Source organism: Callospermophilus lateralis, chromosome 6, assembly GCF_048772815.1.
Source record: "Callospermophilus lateralis isolate mCalLat2 chromosome 6, mCalLat2.hap1, whole genome shotgun sequence".
NCBI lineage: Eukaryota > Metazoa > Chordata > Mammalia > Rodentia > Sciuridae > Callospermophilus > Callospermophilus lateralis.
The window spans coordinates 142,992,217-143,013,647 of record NC_135310.1 but is presented as its reverse complement, the minus strand read 5'-3'; the positions used below and the strand labels follow the sequence as shown (position 1 = coordinate 143,013,647).

Below are 21,431 nucleotides of genomic sequence, written 5' to 3'. Positions count from 1 at the left end.
TTCTGGAGGATACTTTTATTTGTTGGCCTTTGCACTCTGACCCCTGTGTAGCAATTTTTCAGCATCAACCCATGTTAGCATCTGCTCACCAAGTACATATCCCTGGGCAATGAATGATATCACCTCCCCAAACTTGAACTGCCCCAGATCACCCTCTTAACAGGTTCAGCTCTGACTCACCCCCCACCTTCCACAAGAAACATCAATATTCCAACTTCTCATTTCTGCTGTGGCCTGATTTATCACCTGGGCCCAACCTCATCTGGAATCACATGCTCAAGCAAAGACAGAGCCACTTGAAACAAAGATGATGACGAGAACAAAGTATAAATTTTTATACTCATGTACTCAGTGGATCAAAACTGGATTCATCATTCCCTTCTCCCAATCTGGCTTTTCTCCTATTTCTCATACTTGGGAATCACCTTTCTTCCCACTTCTTACTTGCAGTAAGGACACACCCAGTATGTCCAGGCCAGACCCAGTTTGTACCTATAAATGCAGTAGTAATTAACAGTGTCCTTCAACTCTGAAAGGCAGATTTCCATTTAGAAGATAATCGAGATGGTCACTGTACTTCTGTCTCTCAAAGGACTCCAAGGCCTTTCAGTGCTGTCTCCTACAAGCTCTTGAGCCCCAATCTTATCTTCTGATCTCTATTACTACCCTATTCAGTCTCACATCTTTTCTTCTGTGCTAGGCCCTGAATGAACCTCTAGCCTCAAGGCTCCAATCCATCCTCTATATTATCAGCACTGGGTTATAACATGGAAATAGGATTATGAAGTCAGATGTATTGCAAATTGCCTTCCAGAGTAAATTCAAAACCTAAGCTTCAAGTCCCAAGTCACCCTTGCCCCATTTCCCAGCCTATTGCAGCTCATGCCCTATAAACACCCTCAAATGAACCAGAGACCATGGATTATCATGCCACCTGGCTTTTGTCATGCTTCCCTTTCTTTGGTCTGACTCTCCCCCACTCAGTGCAGACTCCCGAGGAAGGCTGCCTTCTTCATCAAACCTCTTACACATCTCACTGACCCTCTGTCCACCATATGCATGAGCCATCCAAGGGCAGAGAATTGAACTCTCTGTAGCCTCAGCGTCGAGCACAATGTTTGGAAAAAGAGAAGATGCTCATAAATGTTTTCCAAATGAATAAACTGATAATGTTCTTGTGTTTGAGATAAATCCTACCAAATTTCACACATTTCAACTGTGGTTCCAATGAACAGCAGGGAAATAACTCCTTTGTAATTTCCATGCAGCATGGGAGGATTTCTTCCTTGCTCTGCTGACAATGTAACTTGAATCAGAACCACATATTAAATGAGTGACAGAGACAGTGAGAGAAAATGTCACATAGAAAAAGACACAAAGAGGGACAGAGACGGTAATATGGAAGGATAGAGGCAGTAAGATGGAAAGCAGAAACATGAGAGGCCAAGAGATGCTTCAACAGACACTGTCTTTTTGAACACATGGCCACACCACTGCAGGATGGCAGTACTGCAAAACCCTGGGTGAAAACATGATCCATTTACTACATCTGCAGAGGGACCTGCAAGGAGGGAGGGCCACACTGAAGGGGTGCTGCTCTTGAGGCTCCTTAATAAATAGCAGCCCTGGAGGAAGTGCTTTTAAAAGTTAAAGATTTCTTCCTCCTTCCCAGATACCACATTTATCATTGCCTTTTTGCACTTCTGGATTTTAAATCTAAAATCTGTTTTGAGGTATTTCCAGATGGCAGGACTTTTCTTGAAGGATAAGGTCCCAAGAACAACCATAAAATTTTTCCCCCCAACACATATAGACACAGACACACACAGACACACACACACACACACACACACACACACACAAATTTAAACTGGCAAGATTAAGTCAAAATGAATGTCATGAGGAACAGTAAAATCTGACATGGACAGTAGAGGAGACAAGGAACTCCTACTCATTTACACAGTATCAGAGAATATAAAATGGCCTTTGAAAGTATATGACCAAAGCCAGGCATGGTGGTGTACGGCCATAATCCCAGTGATCTGGGAGGCTGAGGAAGGAAAAATGATATTTCAAGACCAGCCTGTGCAACTTAGTGAGATTCTATCTCAAAACAAAAAAACGGGCTGGAGATATAACTAAGTGGTAGAGTACTCCTGGGTTCAGTTCCTGGAATGGGGGGGGGTAGAATATCAGAGTATCTGACTGAACTTACTTTATCAGTGGAAAGAGTGTTTAGGTGAGTGAACCAGGACAAAATAGGTAGTAGCTAGCTAAAGAGTTCCACGAATTAATGATTCTAAATCCCAGATTAGTTTTCTCCTACCACACACACACTCAAAGATGATGTGTAGGATGAACCTGGTTAGAGTGTCACATGTGTGATTAAACGTATGCCTAATTTTTTTTTTTTTAAGGGTGGTGCTGGGGATCGGACCCATGGCTTTGTGCATGCTAGGCAAGTACTCCACTACTGGTCTACATCTCCAGCACAAATATATGCATAATTTTAAAAAACTGCTAAAATCGACTCTTTCCTACTCCATCAGAACTTCAGGAATCTTAGCATATAGGATGTGGGGTGATGATACTAGGCTGTACAGAATAAATAGATATTTATTTAGAAAATGGATAATAAAAAATGGACCTCAAAAATCACATACAAATAACAGCAATCACCTTTTAGCCAGTAATGTTCTAAAATATGCTACATAAAAAGTTTCTAATCAGATGACCACGTTTTCAGTATTTCCAGCAATTTATTTCTAGCAATACAATGGCAAAATCTGCAAATGACTTCCTTAATAAATATATAAAAACAATGAAAAACAAACAACTCTATTAAAACAATGGGCAAAGGCCTAGAATAGACATTTCTCCAACGAAGATAGACAAATGGCTAACAAGGACATGAAAACATTTCCAACATCACTAATCATTAGAGAAATACAAATCTAAACCACAAGGAGATCTTATTTCACACCTACTAGGATAGCTATTATAAAAAAAGAAACAGAAAATAAGTTTTGAAGAGGATGTGGGGGAAAGTAAAATCCTTGTGCTCTTGGCAAGAATGTAAAATGGTATAAAAATAGAATTATCACAGGCTTTACTTCTAAGTATACCAAAAGAATGAAAAGCATAGATTCAAAGAGATATCTGCATTTCACCACAATAAAATAAATGTTTGGAGAGATACTTACCCGATTTGAACATTACACATGCATACAGGTATAATCATCACATAGTACCCATAAATATGTATAATTTTTGTGTTAAAAAATAAAAAGGTGATATTTGTATATCCATGCTCATAGCAGCATTCCAGAGTATCAGTGACAGATAAGTCAATAAACAAAATGTGGTAAACAATGGAAAATTATTCAGCCTTAAATAGGAAAGAAATTCTGACACCATTGCAACACAAACGAATTTTGAGGACATTATGCTAAGTCAAATCAGTTGCACCGAGTCAAACACTGCCTGAGTTTCCTATATGAGGCATCAAGAGGAGTTGAATTCATAGACAGAAAGTAGAAGGCTGGTTTACAAGGGCTGGGGATATAATGGATACAAGTTCCAGTTCTACAGGATGAAAAGAGCCTGTGTTAATGAGGTTCTATTCAAGGTGAACTGATTGGACTGTGAGAGTTGTAGCCTAACCTAATTCAAACTGGAATGGACCGACTGTGGTAATTGTAGGCAGAAGGGGTATGGCTAGAGGAGATATGTCACTGGAAGTGTGCTCTGGAAAGGTTCATATTCCCCCTTTCTTCCCTCTGCTTTCCAACCCCGCCATGAGCTGATCAGCTTTCTTCCACTGGACTCTTCTGCAGTGATGTCCTGCCTTACATTGGGCCCAGAACAATGGACTCAGCTCACCATGGACTGAACCTCTGATACCAAGGGCCAAAATAAACTTTTCCTCCTTTAAGTTGTTCTTGTTGGGTATTTTGGTCACAGTGATCAAAGACTGACTAAAATAGAAACGAGCCTGGGCCCCAAGAGCAACAGAGTTGGTCATCTATGGACTGAGAAAACTGATACCTTGAGCCCCAAACAAATATTCCCTCCTCTAAGTTGTTCTTGTTGGGTATTTTGTTCACAGCAATGAAAAAGCTGACTAAAGCATAAATGTTAAGGAAACTTCTTCCTCAGGGTCTCATTCCAACTTCCTGTGATGATGCACCTGTGAGTTCATGCTTTGAATCACCTTCTTCTTTGTGGGACGCTGTGGGACTACAGAAAAAGAAACACGCTATACTCTTGATCAAGTACCTAGCCAAACCCGTATTGACTTGGTAACCATATAATGAAGAGGCAGGCTCCCTAACATGTCACTAAACAACCAGTTCTCAACTGGGGCATATGAAGGTCAAGTAGAGGCCATACAAAGCTGGTAGAAAAGATGACCGATTGAATGAGCAAAAATGGGAGAGGGGTAATGAACATGAGCTCAAATGATCTTGAAAACACAGATTTTAAACACAAAAAATCATAATACAAACCAATTAAGTCCATAATCAGAGTATAAACTCATTTTACTTAAAAAAAACTCCAGAATACAACTATAGGAGAAATAGAAAAAGATAATGGTGGGAATAGAGGAAAAGCACTAATCAAGGAGCGCTAATAACTCAGATTTCTCTATAATTTAGCAAATATACAAATCTCTGGAACAAAAGTATTTTTCAAATACTCAGCAGGATAAAGATGAATCCATACCAAGATACATCAAATTAAAATTGGAGGACATCAAATGTAAAGAGAAAGCTTTAAACTTTACCTAAGGCAAAAGGCATTATTATCTACAAGAAAACAACAATTGATGAAGATCAGATTTTTCTAGAACAAAGGCCTGAAGTTGTATCTTCAAAGCTAAGAAAAAATGACTGTGTCAAGAATTTTATACCATGCGAAATTATCATTTAACAAGAGTAACAGGGCTTGGAGTGTAGCTCAGTGCTCAGCATAAATGAGATCCTAAGATAAATCCCAAGCACCAACAAAACAAAACATAAAATAAAATAGGAAAAAGAATGAGGGCAAAACAAAGATATTTTCAAATATACAAAGAACAAAAAGGGTTTACCACTTATAATCCCTCAAGAGAAAAAAAATGTTCATATGGTACACTTTATTATGAAGAAATGTAAACTGTAATTCAAAATTTGATAAGTGTTATAAAGTTTACTGTTAACTAATTACAAATAAATTATGGCCAGGTATGGTGGCACATACCTGTAATCCCAGTGACTTTAGAGGCTGAGGCAGAAGGGTCACAAATTCAGGCCCAGCCACAGCAACTTAGCAAGACCCTGTCTCAAAAAAAAAAAAAAAAAAAAAGAACTGGGGATGTAACTCAGTGGTAAAGCATCCCTGTGTTCAATCCCTAGCACTAAATAAATAAATAACATTTTCAAGGGCAGGATAATAAAAGATTGTTTAAAACAACTTTATGCCAATACATCTGAAAATTTAGATAATATAGATTCCTAGAAAAAAATTTGTCAAAATTGCCATACAATGAAAATTCTGAATGGGGCAAAAACTATTAAGAAATTTAACTTATGATTTCAAACTTCCTCAAAAGAAAACTCCAGTCCCAGATGATTTGACCGATAATTTGATCAGACACTTGAGAGAAATAACATCAGTCTTTGAAATATTCTTCCAGAGATTACAAAAAGGAAATAGTTCCAATCTAGTTTTATGAGGATAGCATAATCTTAACACTAAAACCTGAGAAGAATATAACAGAAAATTACAGTCCTATCTCATCCCTGAACACAAATTTAGAAATCCTAAGCAAATATTAGTATATTGAATCCACAACTATATAAAAAAGATAATATATTATAACCAAGTTATATATACTTCAGGAATAGAAGATTGATTTAACATTCAAAACACAATCACTAAATGTCACTGCAGTAACAGAATAAAGCAAAAAAAATCTCAAGATCATCTCAAAATACATGAAAAGGTTTGATAAATTTTAATATCCATTAATGATAAAAAACTCTTAGCAAACTAGAAATAGAAGGAAGCACCCCTAATTTGATAAAATGCTTTACAAAAAACTTATAGCAACCACTTTAAATAAATACTCATTTCAAAACTTTCAAGATCAGACATTTAATTAGGTTTTAATTTTACATTACCATAGTTCATTTAGTTCAATCTCCTCAATTCAATTTACTCCAATAAGAATCAAAGAATCACTCATGGTGAAATGAGTTTTTCAAAGGCAGCAAGCTAATAAATTCTCTTTTGCATTTACATCTACAAACCCCCTGGAATTCATTTCTGAATAATTAGAAATATGGGGTCAAGTTTCAGTTTTACCATATAGATACCCAATTATCCCTGCTCCGTGTGTGCAGAGACTTTCTCTCTTGCCACTTTCTGCAGGGCTAGTGTTGTCAACAATCTAGCACATTGAGTACAGGTCTGTTTTTCAGCTCCTCACTGAACTTCTCAGGCCTGTGTGTTCATCCTTGCCTGAGTTCCACCTTCTCACAATTATTGTAGATTTTTAAATCAGATAAAGTGAATTGGTTATTTGGCTATTATTGGTGCTCTACATTTCTTGCAAAACCTCTCCGAATTTCTGTTTTTTAATTACTTTGGCCATGTGATATAAATTTTCAAGTAATCCTACAAATTGTTTTTACACACATACAAATGCAACAATAATAGAGAATGGCGCACATCCAACTGAAGTATATGCTGACCTCTGGGGAAGATATCAGGGAAGGGGAATGTCACCAGGGAGGCAGATGTGTTTCAACTGAATTGTTTTTACTCATTTAAAAAAAAAAAAGTATTGGTGGCACAAATCCCAGGAATTGATAAAGGTGGAGAATAGGGGAATGGGCTCACAGGTGTGCACCATTGTTAGCAAATCTAATCCAGAAACACATTTAGGATATGTAATTATTTTACATATTTTAAGATACGTAAAACATTTTTATTTACTATTCAAACATATTTTAGGATATGTAAACATGAATAAAAAGAAATATATAATTGCTTCTCAAATAGTAGTTAACCTAGAGTTCAAACTCTGCCAAATGATCTCTTAAAAGGGTCACCTATTTATAGTTCACTGTGCTTAGTAGTGAATTATATCTTACAATGATAATTTATGCATCTCACAGGGAGGTTCTTTAGAAAATAAATTCTCCCTCACATTGAAAGAAAATATTTGATGCATTACTTAGGTAAGTGATAGAAAGAATAATTAAGCTATCCACTATATAAATTACTGCTCTTTTAAAACCACATTCTTCATTTCCAAAATCACGAGATTACACATACAAAAAGCCAACATAAATGTATAGCTTGAAAAGCTGGACCACAGTGTTATCATGAAATAATTTCCACTGCAGATGAACCCCAAAGCTCCTCTCATCTTCTGAGTTAAAGGGGCAGGCTACCCCTCTAACTGAAACAATGAAAAGACTTGTCTGTTCTTTTGCCCAGATAAAGATGCTTAATGATCCCACTTACCTTTCTGGGTTAATTTTTCTTAGTAAGGTAAATTACTTTGATTTAATTTGGTCCCAGAACATTAATATGAACATTGAATTTCCTACTTAATTGACTCGGATCAACATTTGTCAGTTCTTTGATAACTCTGAGGATCTCATTCCTAGGTTGAGTGACCTTGAAGTTAATATTTCAGCCCTTTTCCCTTTTGGCCAATAGAGTTAACTTAGTTGAATGCTCCATGATGACCCTGACTTCTACATTGTATTTTGAACAGGAAAAAGTGCTCCAAGCCACATACTGCCCATTACTCTTGTTCAGCTGGCCTCTGAAAGGAGCCATAGCCCGTTCTAGGCAAAAGGGACATTTTCGGTTTGACTAGGGATCAAAGCATTAAACTAAAGGGAGATTTTAAGCTACTGTCAGCAGAAGGGAATGATTTTAGGCTGGAAGAGTTTTTCTACTTGCCTCTACCATTCCACTTCATAAGTGACAATCTATTCCCCAAAATGGCTGCAATAATAAGAACCATCTTCTTTGGCAGGGCCTACTTGGATGCAACTGTCATTACTGGTTACAAAATAATGCAAAAGCATGAGCCTTATTGACAAGAGCTCAGTCTAAACAGCAGAAAATAACAGGCTAACTTCACAGATTATTCCAACTACCTTGAAGATGAGATGTGAGGAAAGTCTGCTGAAGACTTTTAGAAAACTTTCTTTCACATAAATAAAAAATAAAAAATAAAGGAAGAAGAGTGTTCACTTTCTGCCTCTACAACTTACTGCTTGATGAGCCTGGTGTCAACTTTCCATTCTGAGGAAAAAAAGCTCAGTGTTCTAGAGTCCTGGCAACACTGAGGGTTTGCTGCTAGTGTTCTTATTTATGCCATTTTAAACTGGGTCTTCTCTTGGTTGAAGCCAAAAACATCCCCACCACTATTCTGTAAGAATTCCTTTCCATATTCCATAGGAAAGATAAATGTTTATCCACCTGTCATCACTTAACTGACATGTTCTTTCTAGGTCAGTTTCTTCATACTTGTATTTATTTGCCCCTGGTATCTACTCTGATGATGTTTTTCTAAAATTCCTTTAACTTTATGACCCATCAATTATTAGCATCCAGTTTAGATGATTCTTTACAGCACAGAAATATCACAGGGATAGAAACATCAACACTTCTAGTCATATAAATGATTCCTGAACTGTATTGCCCATACTTTGTCAAATTTTATAGATGTTGGAAAGATTTAAGGTTCAACATGTTGTCTATCAACAGGAAGTGTTTGTACATGTCTATTAGGTTAACAGTTAAGAAAATACAAGTAAGATATTAAATGTGTGTATATGTTAAGTTACAAAAAATAAATCACTGCAATCCACACTATAAGCAGACTACACAAAAAGCTGGACTTGTTCTTATTTTTTAAGTGCTTAATAAATAAAAAAGAAATTATGGTAGCAATTCTCTAAATATGATAGGTTTCCCAGTTTCACCAAAATAAAAAAGAGTCTTAACTTGACAGCTTAACCCAAAAGCTCCTCTGAAGACAGAAGTTGCAACATAAAATAAACACAGAGCTTCAATCCATAGGACAAAATGGACTTTGGGCCAATGAAGTGTCTTACTGTCATGAGGCTGGGATTATACAACTCCAGTGACAAAGCAAGCTGAAGACAGAACCTGAGAACATGAAGGACCAAGGATTATGAGGACAGTGGCCGCCACCAGCAGAAGAGTACCTATTTTGTAGCAGTCATGGTGGTATAATACTGGTGCTGGTGAAAATATGAGTAAGAGTTAATAGGCATTAATCAAGATGTGCTAGGCTAGGTTATAAATGCCTACATACCCACACTATGAGGATTCCTGATACAAATCCATCTGTTCTCCTATCACTGTGTCTCTCCTTATTTACAAAGTAAATAATGCTCACTGAACACATGAAAGGTTCTATGGTTGATCATCTTCTCATTTCTTTCCCTGTTCCTTCCTATTAGTTTCTTCTGGGGTAAACATATTTTTTTCAGCAAAAGATAATACATTTATATATAAAACTTGGTGAGGTGGGAAAAGTGCACGTGGAAATAATTTCAAAAGTTTGAGATCTATTAATTTCAATGTGATACAATGAAACTAATGGGATTCTCACAGCTGGATTTTTATGGGAACATAATGAGGAAACACTGTAAAATCCTGCACTAAGTCTCTAGCTAGCACCATTTATGATAATGACAGCAAAACCAGATCCAGGAGCTATTCCAAGCCAGAGAGATTAGGAAGTAATCACAGGCTCAAGCTCTAATACAATTCTGGAGGGACAGAGAAGGATTTCAAGAATTAACTAGCAAAACAGGATTAAAATAAAGAGGAAGAAATTTTTGACCTCCACATTCATTGGTCAGTATCAGTGAAATTCTACATTCACCTATATATAGCACCACCATTTTTTTATATTATAAGTGTCTCTTAATAAAGTTTCCTCCTCTAGATTATAAACAACTTGAAGTCAGGAACTGCCCATTTCACTTTACTGACTCTAGCATCTAGCATACTTGGTATAGGCAGTAACAGAGTTTACTAGTTCAACATTGGGAGCTCTCTGGAGTTAGCTTTCATAAAAATCATTGCCCAGTCACTTACTAGTATTGTTTTGTCGAATTACTTGTTGGTGCCCAGACTCAGTTTCATCATCCACAAAATGGGCTTATCATATCTACTCTATCAATTGCAGTCCATAAAAGCTTTAGCACAAGCAAAATATTTAGCTTAATGAATTACACATAGGATTCAACAAGTGGCAAATATCATAAAGTTTCAATAAATTACTGTACAGATGAATGCCTTATTGAACTGTAATTACCAGAAGGAATAAGAAAAAAGGAAAAGATTTAGCCTTGGCCTTAACAAGCTCCCAGTTCTCACAGTGCTTGCTGCCATAGAAAGAGCACTGGTCAACTTTGACAGTTTCCCCTGGATATCTAGGCATGGCTGACCTCAGAGATGATTGAGTTGATACCAGAACCTTTCACAGGCACTGTCCTATTGATGCCTACTGAATTCTTTGCCCTTTCAATTTCTTGTGAAATCACCCCTGGTTCTAATTCTAAAGGGCACAAGCAAATCTCTGACTTCAGCATATTTTTTAAAATGTGCATTTAAACTAAATTTACTCACACAGTTCCCTCACCTGGGCAAACACAAAAAGGAAAGAAAAGAGGAAAGGTTAAGGAGGGAATCTTAAATGTAGAATCTCTGGCTCCACTCAAAATATACTGACTTAGAATCTGCATTTTTATAAAATCCATAGGTGATCCATCAGCATATTAAAGTTTGAGAGACATTAATATATGTAGCTGCTAATAAATTCATAAAGTAGGCCATTTAAACTCAATGCTTAATTTTTCTCTAAGTTCTACACCAATTATTGGATTTGTTGGAAAATAAATCCTTTGGCTCTGAATAACCTACCTATGATTTTTTTTTTTTTTAAACCAGGGTTTGAACACAGGTGGGCTTGATCACTGAGCCAGCTCCCCCAACCTCCCACCTTTTTTTTTTTTTTTTTTTGAGAAAGGTCTCCATAAGTTGCGAAGGGCCTCACAAAATTGCTGAGGCTGACTTTGAACTTCTGATTCTCCTGCCTCAGGCTCCTGATCACCTGGATTTTCAGGCATGCCAGGTCAACCTATGAATGTTAAGTCAGGTTAAACTTTAGGAAATGCCTCCTTGAAGCTCTGAGTGAACAATATACCATGCTAATGCTGCTAGTGAGATGACTACCCTGCAAGATTTCTCACCTGTAAAATGGAAAGAAGAATAGCAGCTAAACTCAGAGGATTGCTGAGAAGATCTTGTAACAGAGTGGTCATGAAGGCCAAAATGAGTGCTAACGACCAAGCGTGATTACACGTGGGGTGAGAGTTTGCACTCACTCACTTGTTCTCCACCACTGCAGTTGCAGTAACAAGTGTTTGAGACAGCATCCAGGTTAGGAATAAGATGGCCTGTGGCCAGAGAAGAAAGCCAGGAAAAGCTCCCGACTGGGAGAAAAGATTATAGGCAATATTACTGAATTATTTGTAAGCCACTATGGACAGGTAAATAATGATTTTAAGTAAACTATGTAAGTAAAATGTACAATGTTGAGCAATTTTCAACAACAACATTACTCTGTGTGGGGCAAAATATTAAATTTATAATTCTGGACTGTTTAAGGAACATTTAAACAATTAACAAAATTTGCACTAATTGAATACTAAGTTCAGTGCATTGAAATTGCAAATGTGGCTTTAGAGGAATTGGCTGGAGTACATGAATGAAGGCACACACACATCAATGAGCACAGTATGGGAACTGAAGTGGTGGACAATGATCTCTTGTATGGAGATCATTTTGTTTTGTCCTACACTTGTAGGACAAAACAACCAAACTGTTCATCCACTTATCTCAAGCACTGATCCAGGTGGGCCAGAGAGGGCCAGAACAGGTAAAGCCCTTAACTCAAAATATGTAAAATAAGAAGCAAAAATTAAAATCACATTACAACTTGAGGATCCTACTTACTAGATCTAAACAATGAGTTTCAGGCATTCATAAAAGTAAAAAAAAAAAATCAAAGAAATAAGGCCTCAGGGTACTCCACTGAGAAACTGCTCCTAGCACCCAAAAGAGTGCACTCACAGATGGATGAGCTTGGAGACCTCAGAAGAAGACACCACAGAAACCAAGAGAGTCTGAAGCATAATTTAGGAGGGCCCAAGGGGAGATGAACAAAGAGAAACTTCTGCCTCCTACACAACAGGGGCTTCCAGAGTTTCTTAGCCAGAGAAACCACAGCTCACAGTTGCTAAGAGGCCTTTCCCCCAGGTTTCCTCTCCTACCCTCTGTGAAGAGTACTGCCTAAGGTCAAGTGCATTAAGGGACAGAATGAGTCGGAATCTATATATAGACAATTACTCTCTGAAACAGTTAAAAATTGCTAACATATTACTACTGACTGTATTACTTATCCCAAACAAGAAAACCACTGTGTTAGGTCTAAAGGTGAGCAGCTGGCCATGTGATTCTGAATACAAAAAGGAAAAAGGGACAGGCTAAATAATGCCTCCCCCAAGATGTCCGAATCCCTGGAACCTGTGAACATTTTACCTTACATTAAAAAAGGTCTCCACAGAAGTGATTTAGAAAGAATCTTGGGATGGAGAGATTATCCTAAATGATCTTGCTGGGCTTCATGTAATCACAAGACTCCTTATAAAAAAGAGGCAAAAATTAAAAAACAAAAAAAGGTGATAAGATCCCAAGAGGGAAATGGAAGGGTAACAATGCAATGTGATGTGTGGCCATGGGTCAAGGATGAGGACAGCCTCTAGAGCCTGAGGAGGCAAGGAAGCAGGCCTCCCCCAGAGCTTCCCCCAGCTCTGCTGACACCTTCCCTTTAGGCCGGTTGGACTGACTTTGGTTTTCTTCCTCTACAACTATAAGATAATAAATCCATGTTGTTTTAAGCCACTGAGTTTGTAGTGATTTGTCATAGCAGCAACAGAAAACCAATACATATTTTGGTATTTGGAAGTAAGGTACTACTTGTTACAAATACTTAAAAAACATGAAAGTGGTCTTGGAACCAGTTAATGGACAGAGCATATTGAGCACTATGATATAAAAAGGTTAGTTTGTACTGAACATACTGTTGTAGAAATGCATGGTAAAGACTCTAACCAGGTAACGGGGAAGTGAGAAGCAGGGTAGAGAAAACTTACATGTCTGAGAAAGACAGACATAACTCATCATAAAAAATGGACAGGGAAATACAGAGGTCAAAGCCCTGCTCGTGATGGCTGTGAAGGAAATGAGGTCTCTGTTAATGGACACTGGAGGAAAGAGGGCTCTTGTTAGAGGGAATAGCATTGTTAGAAGAGAAGATATATGAGAAGTTTCCAAAATAGTTGAAGACAGAAACCCAACACAATGAACCCCCAAGCAGGATAACAGAAAATCAGACACAGTTCAAACTGCTCAAAACAAGAGTCAAAGAAGAAAGGCAAGAAAATCACATGTCCAACAGAATTGAAGGGAGGGGGGATTTGACAATGTAGACATCTATACTCATAAAAATACTCCTAAAGAAAATGAAGGTGAAACAAAATCATTTCTAATTGTTTCCAGACTAACAAAAGCTGCTAAGGGAAATGATCACAGAAAATAACCAAGATCTACAGAAAGTAAATGACAAGGGAAATATGAAACAATATAGTTTTAATTTCTTAAAAAAAAAAACCTGACTATTTGAAACAAATATAACAATGCATTATGGGATTATGAGTTGTGGGGAAATAAAATATGACAATAATATAAAAAGAGGTAAATAAAATTACATTATAAGAATGTTATTAAATATTTTATCAGGTTGTATAATATTTATCTAAGGTAAAGTGTGATAAATTAATTATGCATACTATAATCTAGAGTAACCACTTAAAAATCATTTGAAGTGGTAAAACTAAATAGCAACAGAGGAAATAAAACAGAAGATGAAAACAAAAAAATAAAGCTCAATTTCCAAACACAGGAGTAAACAAATAAAGAATAAATGGGGAAATTGAGAAAGAAATAAAAAGATGATAGAATTAATCCCAATTACATAAACAATTAGAGTAAATCTAAGTGTATTTAGCATTCTAATTACAAGATAAGAGACTTTAAACTTGGGTTTAAAAAAATGGATCCAATTCTATGCTGCTAATAAGAAACACACTTTTTATTTACATTTCAATTAGAAGATAGAGACTTTAAATCTGGGTTTAAAAAATGGACCCAATTCTATGCTATTCATAAGAAACATAATTTTAATATAAAGACAAAGGATGAAAGTTATATGAAAAAAAAAAGATGTCATTTTAAACACTAATCATAAGCCAGTGTGTCTATTTTAGTCTCAGGAAAGGTAAACTTTAAGAGAAAAAATATCATCATTGATAAAGATGGGTACTTCACAATGACAAAATGGTCAGGAACAAAGCCCAAAATTGTTTTTCTCTGTTTAGACTAATAAGATTGATAAATCTCTCTTTTCCTGCATATAATTTCGGAAGGTTTATGAACCTCATGAGTATTTATGGACCTCTATTTAACCTATTTTAAAATTCACATTATTTTAAAGTTCAGCAGTTTTCAAGTAGCAGATCCTCTCAACCCTTGACAACCATTTTTATTATCATTGACTTAATTCTTGCAAGTCATCTCACCTGGAACTTCACCTTCTGATTAATGTCCGAGACGCGGAACTGCTTCAGGAAGCGCTGGTCCTCACTCCAGAAGAGGCGGATATCAGGGATGTCATAGAGGATCATGGCCAGTCTTTCTAACCCGAGGCCAAAAGCCCAGCCGATTCGATCTTGAGCGCCAGCTATAATTAGGAAAGAAAATAAAAGGGCTGTTTAGGGAAGTATGAAGATTGGGCAGGTACACACTCCTCCCCCATAACTACCAGGAACACTGACTGAGGCCTATAGGCAGCAGCGCCCTGCAGAGCCGTGGTAGAAGGCACCCCATCTTACTTTTCCTTCCTGTCTGTCCTTATGATCCTTACTGTCCTCATGAAAGCACTATGGAGCCACACTGACAATAATACTTTCTTTCATTTCTGAATAAAGTTCAGGCTCTTTGAAACCTGCATTCTCACCTATGAATTATGCTTTTTCTGTAGTCTGTATCTGCACTGATTTAAACATGTAGCCTTCTAGGTGTCAGTTACATAGAGAAGGAAAAGATAGGCTCCTCCCTAACTGGCTACATACAGGGCCATATGTGCAAAACAGGCCACACTGGACTGTGAACATTCAGGCCATCAAAATCTTCAACTTTATTAAAACACCATGTTTCCTGGTAGTAAGAGCTCCTCCAACCATGTGCAGAGGGCATGCCTATCTAGTGCCAATTACCCCAAATGGTAGCAAGCGGGTCAGATTCTGTCAGTACCGTGAATTCTAACAGTGCATTTCACATGTATGAATCAGAGTGTAAGACAAAAGACAAGGCGGTCAAGTATAAGAAAGATGACAGGAGCAGTTCATACTTCTAAAAAAGCTTGGAAAATGAGCTCATGAAATGAAAGAATTCCAAACAGACATAAAGCAGGCTCCTGAGGCAGACTGAAGGGGCTCCCCGAGATTCCTACCTCTCATGCACAGGCCCCGTGGAAACCTCTTCCTTTGATTGTAACTGACCCATGAGAAGGACAGGGTCTCACCCCAGTCATTAGTTTGTCTTGTGTGACTTGTATGACTCTCCACCTTGGCAGATTGGAGAGAGGTTTCCCCTGCTGGCTGTGAGGAGGTGAGTGGCCATGCTGTGAGGAAACATGTGCCCAGGACCTCAGGGAGTCCCTAAGGAGCTGAGAGGCACACCAAAGCCAGGAGACACATGGGAACTGCACTCCCATAATCGTGAAGAACACATCCTCCTCAGTCTGCTAGGCTGAGAAGACCCGGAGCTTGAGAATACAGCCCTAACATTCTGATTTCAACCTGGGGAGACCACACACTGGGGGACCACACCAGTCCACAACCAGAGTCCTGAAGCAAGGAAATGGATAGTACATTTGTGTTGTTTTAAGCCATTTATGAGATAATTTGTTCTTGGGGCAGGGAGGGGAGTGAAAAAAAAAAAAAACAAATCATAGGAAACGTGGAGAAAGGTGACAGAAAATGGCAGAGTTCCAACCATAAAGGGCCAGGGTGCAGCCCAGGAAGGCTGGGGGGTGAAGAGACAGCCAGGGCAAGGTTGGGCAGCTGAGGAGGGGACAGAGAGGAGCTGATTTGCTCTGGTTACTGCTGCCACCACCATCATTCACAAATGACAAGGATAAGAGAAATCAGAAAGAAATGTGAGCCTTTAAACAGAGGATTTGTTTCAAGGATCAATGAATAAAAAGTATTCAAAATGCCACAAGAAAATGATACAGAGAGGGTAGGGCTCAGTCAGCGGGAGAGTGTGTATGAAGAAAACTGAGTGGCTGGCTACCTGTGTTCCAAGGACAAAGGATCATCCAGAAGGGAGACAGGGAAGGGGCTGTTTACCCAGAAGAATGCTGCAGCCAGAGTTCCTGACCAAGTGACCCCTGCCTAGAAAGAAGCTGATGGGGGAGGGAAAATAGAGTAATTCATAGTGATGCCTAAAAACCTTAGAGAGGCTGATGACCAACTGAAGACACGAAAATTAACACAACACCAACATTTTATACCACTGGAAGGATTTTTTCGAGAAATGATATTCCTGAACCTGGTGAGGGACTTGGTTCCAGTATTCTCACTTGTTTCTGGTTATGCGCTCTATTCTTTATAACCATTTAGAGAACAACGTAGTAATAGACCAAAGATCCACAAAAATGCTCACATACTTTATTCTAAGATTTTAGGAGGAGATTTATCCCAAGGAATTAACAAAAGCAGAAAGATAAATAAAGATATTTGGAGCAGTATTACTTAGAAGAATGAAAACAATCTAAGTGTCCAAAATTAGAAAACTGTTTAAATATTATAGTACATTAAAATATTGTTATATTAAAATACATAAAATAACTATATAGGTGTTTATTAAATCATAGAGAATAAGGGAATATGAACACTTCTATGATAAAATGAATATTTACTATGATATTACTACTTAATACAGGTACAAATGAAAGTCATAATATGAAAATTTAAAAATGTGATGCTCATGGGTCACTATGAGTAGTAGTTCAAAAACAACTGCTTATTTTTAAAATTCACAAATAAAAACTATTATGAGATATTTATTTGTGATGTAGAACATGATGTTTTGATATAAGTATATACTGTGGAATTACTAAAATGAATCAACAATCATTGATTGCTTCATAAACTTTTTTTGAGATGAAAACATTTAAAATCTAGTCTTGGCAATTTTCAAGTAGACAATACATAGTTATTAGCTAGAATTATCATGTTGTACAATAGATCTCAAGTTTATTCCTTTTTCCTAACTGAAATTTTGAATCCTTCGACCAACAATTTCTAAAACATTTTCTGTACTAGTTAAGTATTTTCAAGTAAAAAATAAACAACAACAACAAAAAGAGGTGGGAGTATTAATGTTACTTTGCAATTGAAGCGTGCTTTATTAAATCATTTACACTTCATCTTCAAATGTTAGACAAAACCAACCATCTAGAGACCACTATCTATAGCTGAATGAGCAGCAGATCTAGGGGATTTGGTTTTATTTCATATCCAGTAATTTGTTATCTGCTCTTTTCATGCAGCACCCCTCATTTCTTTCCCCATACCTCAAAACAAAAATAAAAATAGTGGAGATCTGTTAAAAGTAGGTTAAAAAAAAGAACAATAAATTTAAAAGTGGGAAAAGAATATGAAGATATTCACAGACAAGGAAATAAAAAAATGATTCTTAAACAAATGAATACTTCACTTAAGATAAATGCAAGATACAATTGAATCAAGTTATCAGTTTTTACTTACCAGAGGGGCAAAAAATAAAAAAAAAAAAAGATCACACACTTGGTAGCAAAGGACTCTTACACATTGCTGGTAGGATACATGTGGGTTTTTAATTTTTTGACCCAAGGAATATAGCATAGCACTAGTTATCAAAATTCAAAATGTATACTATCACCTATTACTTGAACTTCTAGAACATATACTATTCATGAAAAATTGTGAATTTACAATGTGATTTATTGAAATACTGTTTATAATAGCAAAAGAGTGCACACAACCCAAATGTTTATTCATAGGAAATTGGTTAAATGAATAATGGAATGTTATTGTAACACCTTCTGAAGGATTTCAAATACTAAAAGCAGCATCTGTTTTTTATTTGGGGGTTGGTTGGAGAGAACACATGAAGACAAAAGGTGAAAGGCTTTACAATATGTGGCTTTATATATAAAAAGTGATGAGAAATTTTTCAGGTATAGGTTTATTTTTCCTTATCAGAAATGCTCTGGAACAAAAAGTATTTTGAATTTTGGAGTGTTCTGGATTTCTGATTAGGGATTCTAAACCTGCAATAGAAATCTTAATGACTAGATAAAATGTGGTGATTTCTTTTCTGTTTATTCTTTTTCCTAACAGGTTTTAAAACAACAAATAATCCCTTTCATTGGTCAGGCTTCCAGGAAAGACTATGATTAATAAAAATGGATTCTGATGTTCCACGTATAGCCTGTTTTGGTATTTCTCCCTACAGAAGAGCCAATACATTCTAAGCATGGAAAATTAATGCTGCTATTTACGGGGATTTCCAAAAAATCAAGCAGATTCCTCAATACCCCTCATCTTCAATCCTAGTGGGCTGAGATACTTCAATCAAGAGATAAGGGAGAAGAGATGAGATGTGACTTCTGAGATTACACGAGAAAAGTCATGCAATTACCTCCTGCTTTTTTTTTTTTTTAATGATCGTGCTGTGACATTTCCTCTCAGTCAGGATTTCTCCCTCCAAAGATTCTCTTGGAACTCCACCACCAGTCTCTGAGAAAGCTCAGCAACATGAAGAGGACTTGTGTAGGAGCTCACAAGGGGAACCTAGCCTTCAGGTTGCCTCAGCACCATTAGCAGACACGTAAGAGAAGACTTAGGAGAGGATTCCAGCCCCAGTTGGGAACCACCCCAATTGTGTAAATCTCCCCAGATGAGGCTCTGGGCACTGTGGAGGAGAGACATGCCATCGCCATTGTGTGCTGTCTGAATTCAGGACCAAGGAATAATTTCCCATTATGGTAAAGCTCAACACACTGTAGCCACAGGTTCCACTTTTCTTGTTCTGAGAATATTGCAAATAAGAAATTTGGTAAGGTTTCAAATAGGAGAGAGATCAGGAGTTATAAGCTTAAAATAAGATGAATACACTATATTATACCACCTCATCTGTGTCATAATATCCATTCGTCTCTCCAAAGGCCAGGTCGCCCAATATTATTCACAACATTGCTCTTCCTAGAAATCAAACCATCTTAAGTCAAGGGTACCCAATCCCCTGTCACCACATGAACCATTGCCCTTCATTTTATTTCTCCAGCTTGGTGACTGGATCATCACCCACCTAGTCACCCAAGCAGCAGGCTGGGAGTGAAGTTTTACTTCACATACCACCTCATAGCAGGCACAGAACTTTAAATGATATCTCAGAAGTCTCTCAAAGGCCTCCCTTAATTTGAGTCCTACTGCGGACATGTCTTTAACAAAAGTCTTTTGCTCAATCCAAGGAGTTCACCCTGTCTCCTCATCCAGCCCAACTCTGAGAGTGCCACCAATTTGCTCCCTAAAGCATGAATCTCCACATTGCTTTAAGCAGATGTGTATGGACTGTGGGTCAGAGAATGATCTCTCAGCAAGCTACATTTAGCATTTTGTTCTTGTTTTTACTCTGTATTTGGCATTTTTCTAAAGGATAAATTTTCACCGATCCCTATTTACTCATGGAGCCACAAGATTAAATTACACAGGGTCCGGGTGGGGAAAGCCTGAATAGTAAGTTATAGACTAGCACCTGTGGCTATCAGTTAGCATCCAGGCAATCCTAAAGACAAATGGAAACACAGGCATTCAGCTCCAAGTTACTGAGAGAGGGAAAAGTATGTCTTTAGCAAAGAACATTTCAAAAAATTTCCCCAAACATCCCAGGCTTATAATTTTGTCACAGGTAAAATGATGCACATGTGCCAGTCAACAACAGAATTCACATTATTTTTAACTGCACATGATTATTTCATGACCACAGACTATATTCTGGGACATACAACAAATTTCAAATGTTAAAAAATATAGAAATTCTATAAGAATGTTCTGTATTCAAAATGGAAATATATCAGAAATCAATGGTAGAAAAATATCTGAAAAATATTCAAAATGCTGGGAAATTAAAAAAACATACCTCTTAACAACCATAAGTAAAAGAAGTAATCGCAAAGGAGATTAAAAATACATTGAAATGAATAAACATTAAGATATAACACATCAAAATTTGAATTCGTAAATTACTGGGTGGGAATGCAAAATGATAAGCCACTTTGGAAAATACTTTGATAACTGCATACAATTAAGCAATGGTTCTTAACTGGGGGAAATTTTAGCAGCCAGGGGACATTTAACAGTCTAGAGACACCTTTGGTTGTTAAAACTGGGTAAGAGGATAATGCACAGGACAGTCCCTCACAACAAAGATCATCTATCCCCAGAAGTCACCTCTGAGTTAAATATATGCTTAGCATATAACAAAGGAATTCCATTCCTAGGTTGTTACCTAAAATATGGAAACACAAGGGCACCTAAAGATCAATACAGAGATGCTCTTCACAGCTTTATTCATAATAGCCCCGTGTTCATAACTAGTGAATAGAGAAACTGTGGTATGTCCATCTAGTGGAATACTACCCAGCAATGAAAGTAAATACATTTTTCACACATACAACTAGAGACAGCAGATCAGTGGCTGGCAAGGGCTGGAAATGAAGAAACTTTGGAGAATAATGAGAATCCTCTATATCTTGATTAAAATTTTGTGTGAATTTTTCTGTGTGTAAAACCTAACCCAATCAATTAACTTATCAAAGATCCTTTGCTTGGATGACATTGCAATATCAAATAAAATTGCTCTCAGGGCTAAATGCTTACTCTCAACTTCTCTGGATATCCCATCATTAACTAGAAACAAATAACTTGTGTACCAGCACTATTCTGAGGACCACATTTTGAGTAGCAATGATCCATCCAAATGATGGAAATGCTTACATTTATTTTTTTTTTTGAAGACAAATTAAGAAGTTCCTTTATTTTTATACACCCACTAGGAATGTACACATGGCAGGTTAAAAATTATGAGATTGGGGAACAAAATACAAACCCCATGTATATCATCGAAAGCTCCTGTGCCATCGCCTCAGGTTA

General features: G+C 37.2%; 1 protein-coding gene across 7 annotated transcripts in view; it reads right to left on the bottom strand.

Moving 5' to 3' along the window:
- The window catches only part of Fars2 (phenylalanyl-tRNA synthetase 2, mitochondrial), a 518,422-nt gene that overhangs the window by 200,068 nt on the left and 296,923 nt on the right, over positions 1-21,431 (bottom strand). For all 7 annotated transcript variants that reach the window (XM_076857882.1, XM_076857884.1, XM_076857885.1 and 4 more), the window contains one exon: positions 14,748-14,908. In XM_076857882.1, coding sequence (XP_076713997.1) covers positions 14,748-14,908 — 161 coding nt within the window. The remainder of the gene's footprint in view (positions 1-14,747; positions 14,909-21,431) is intronic.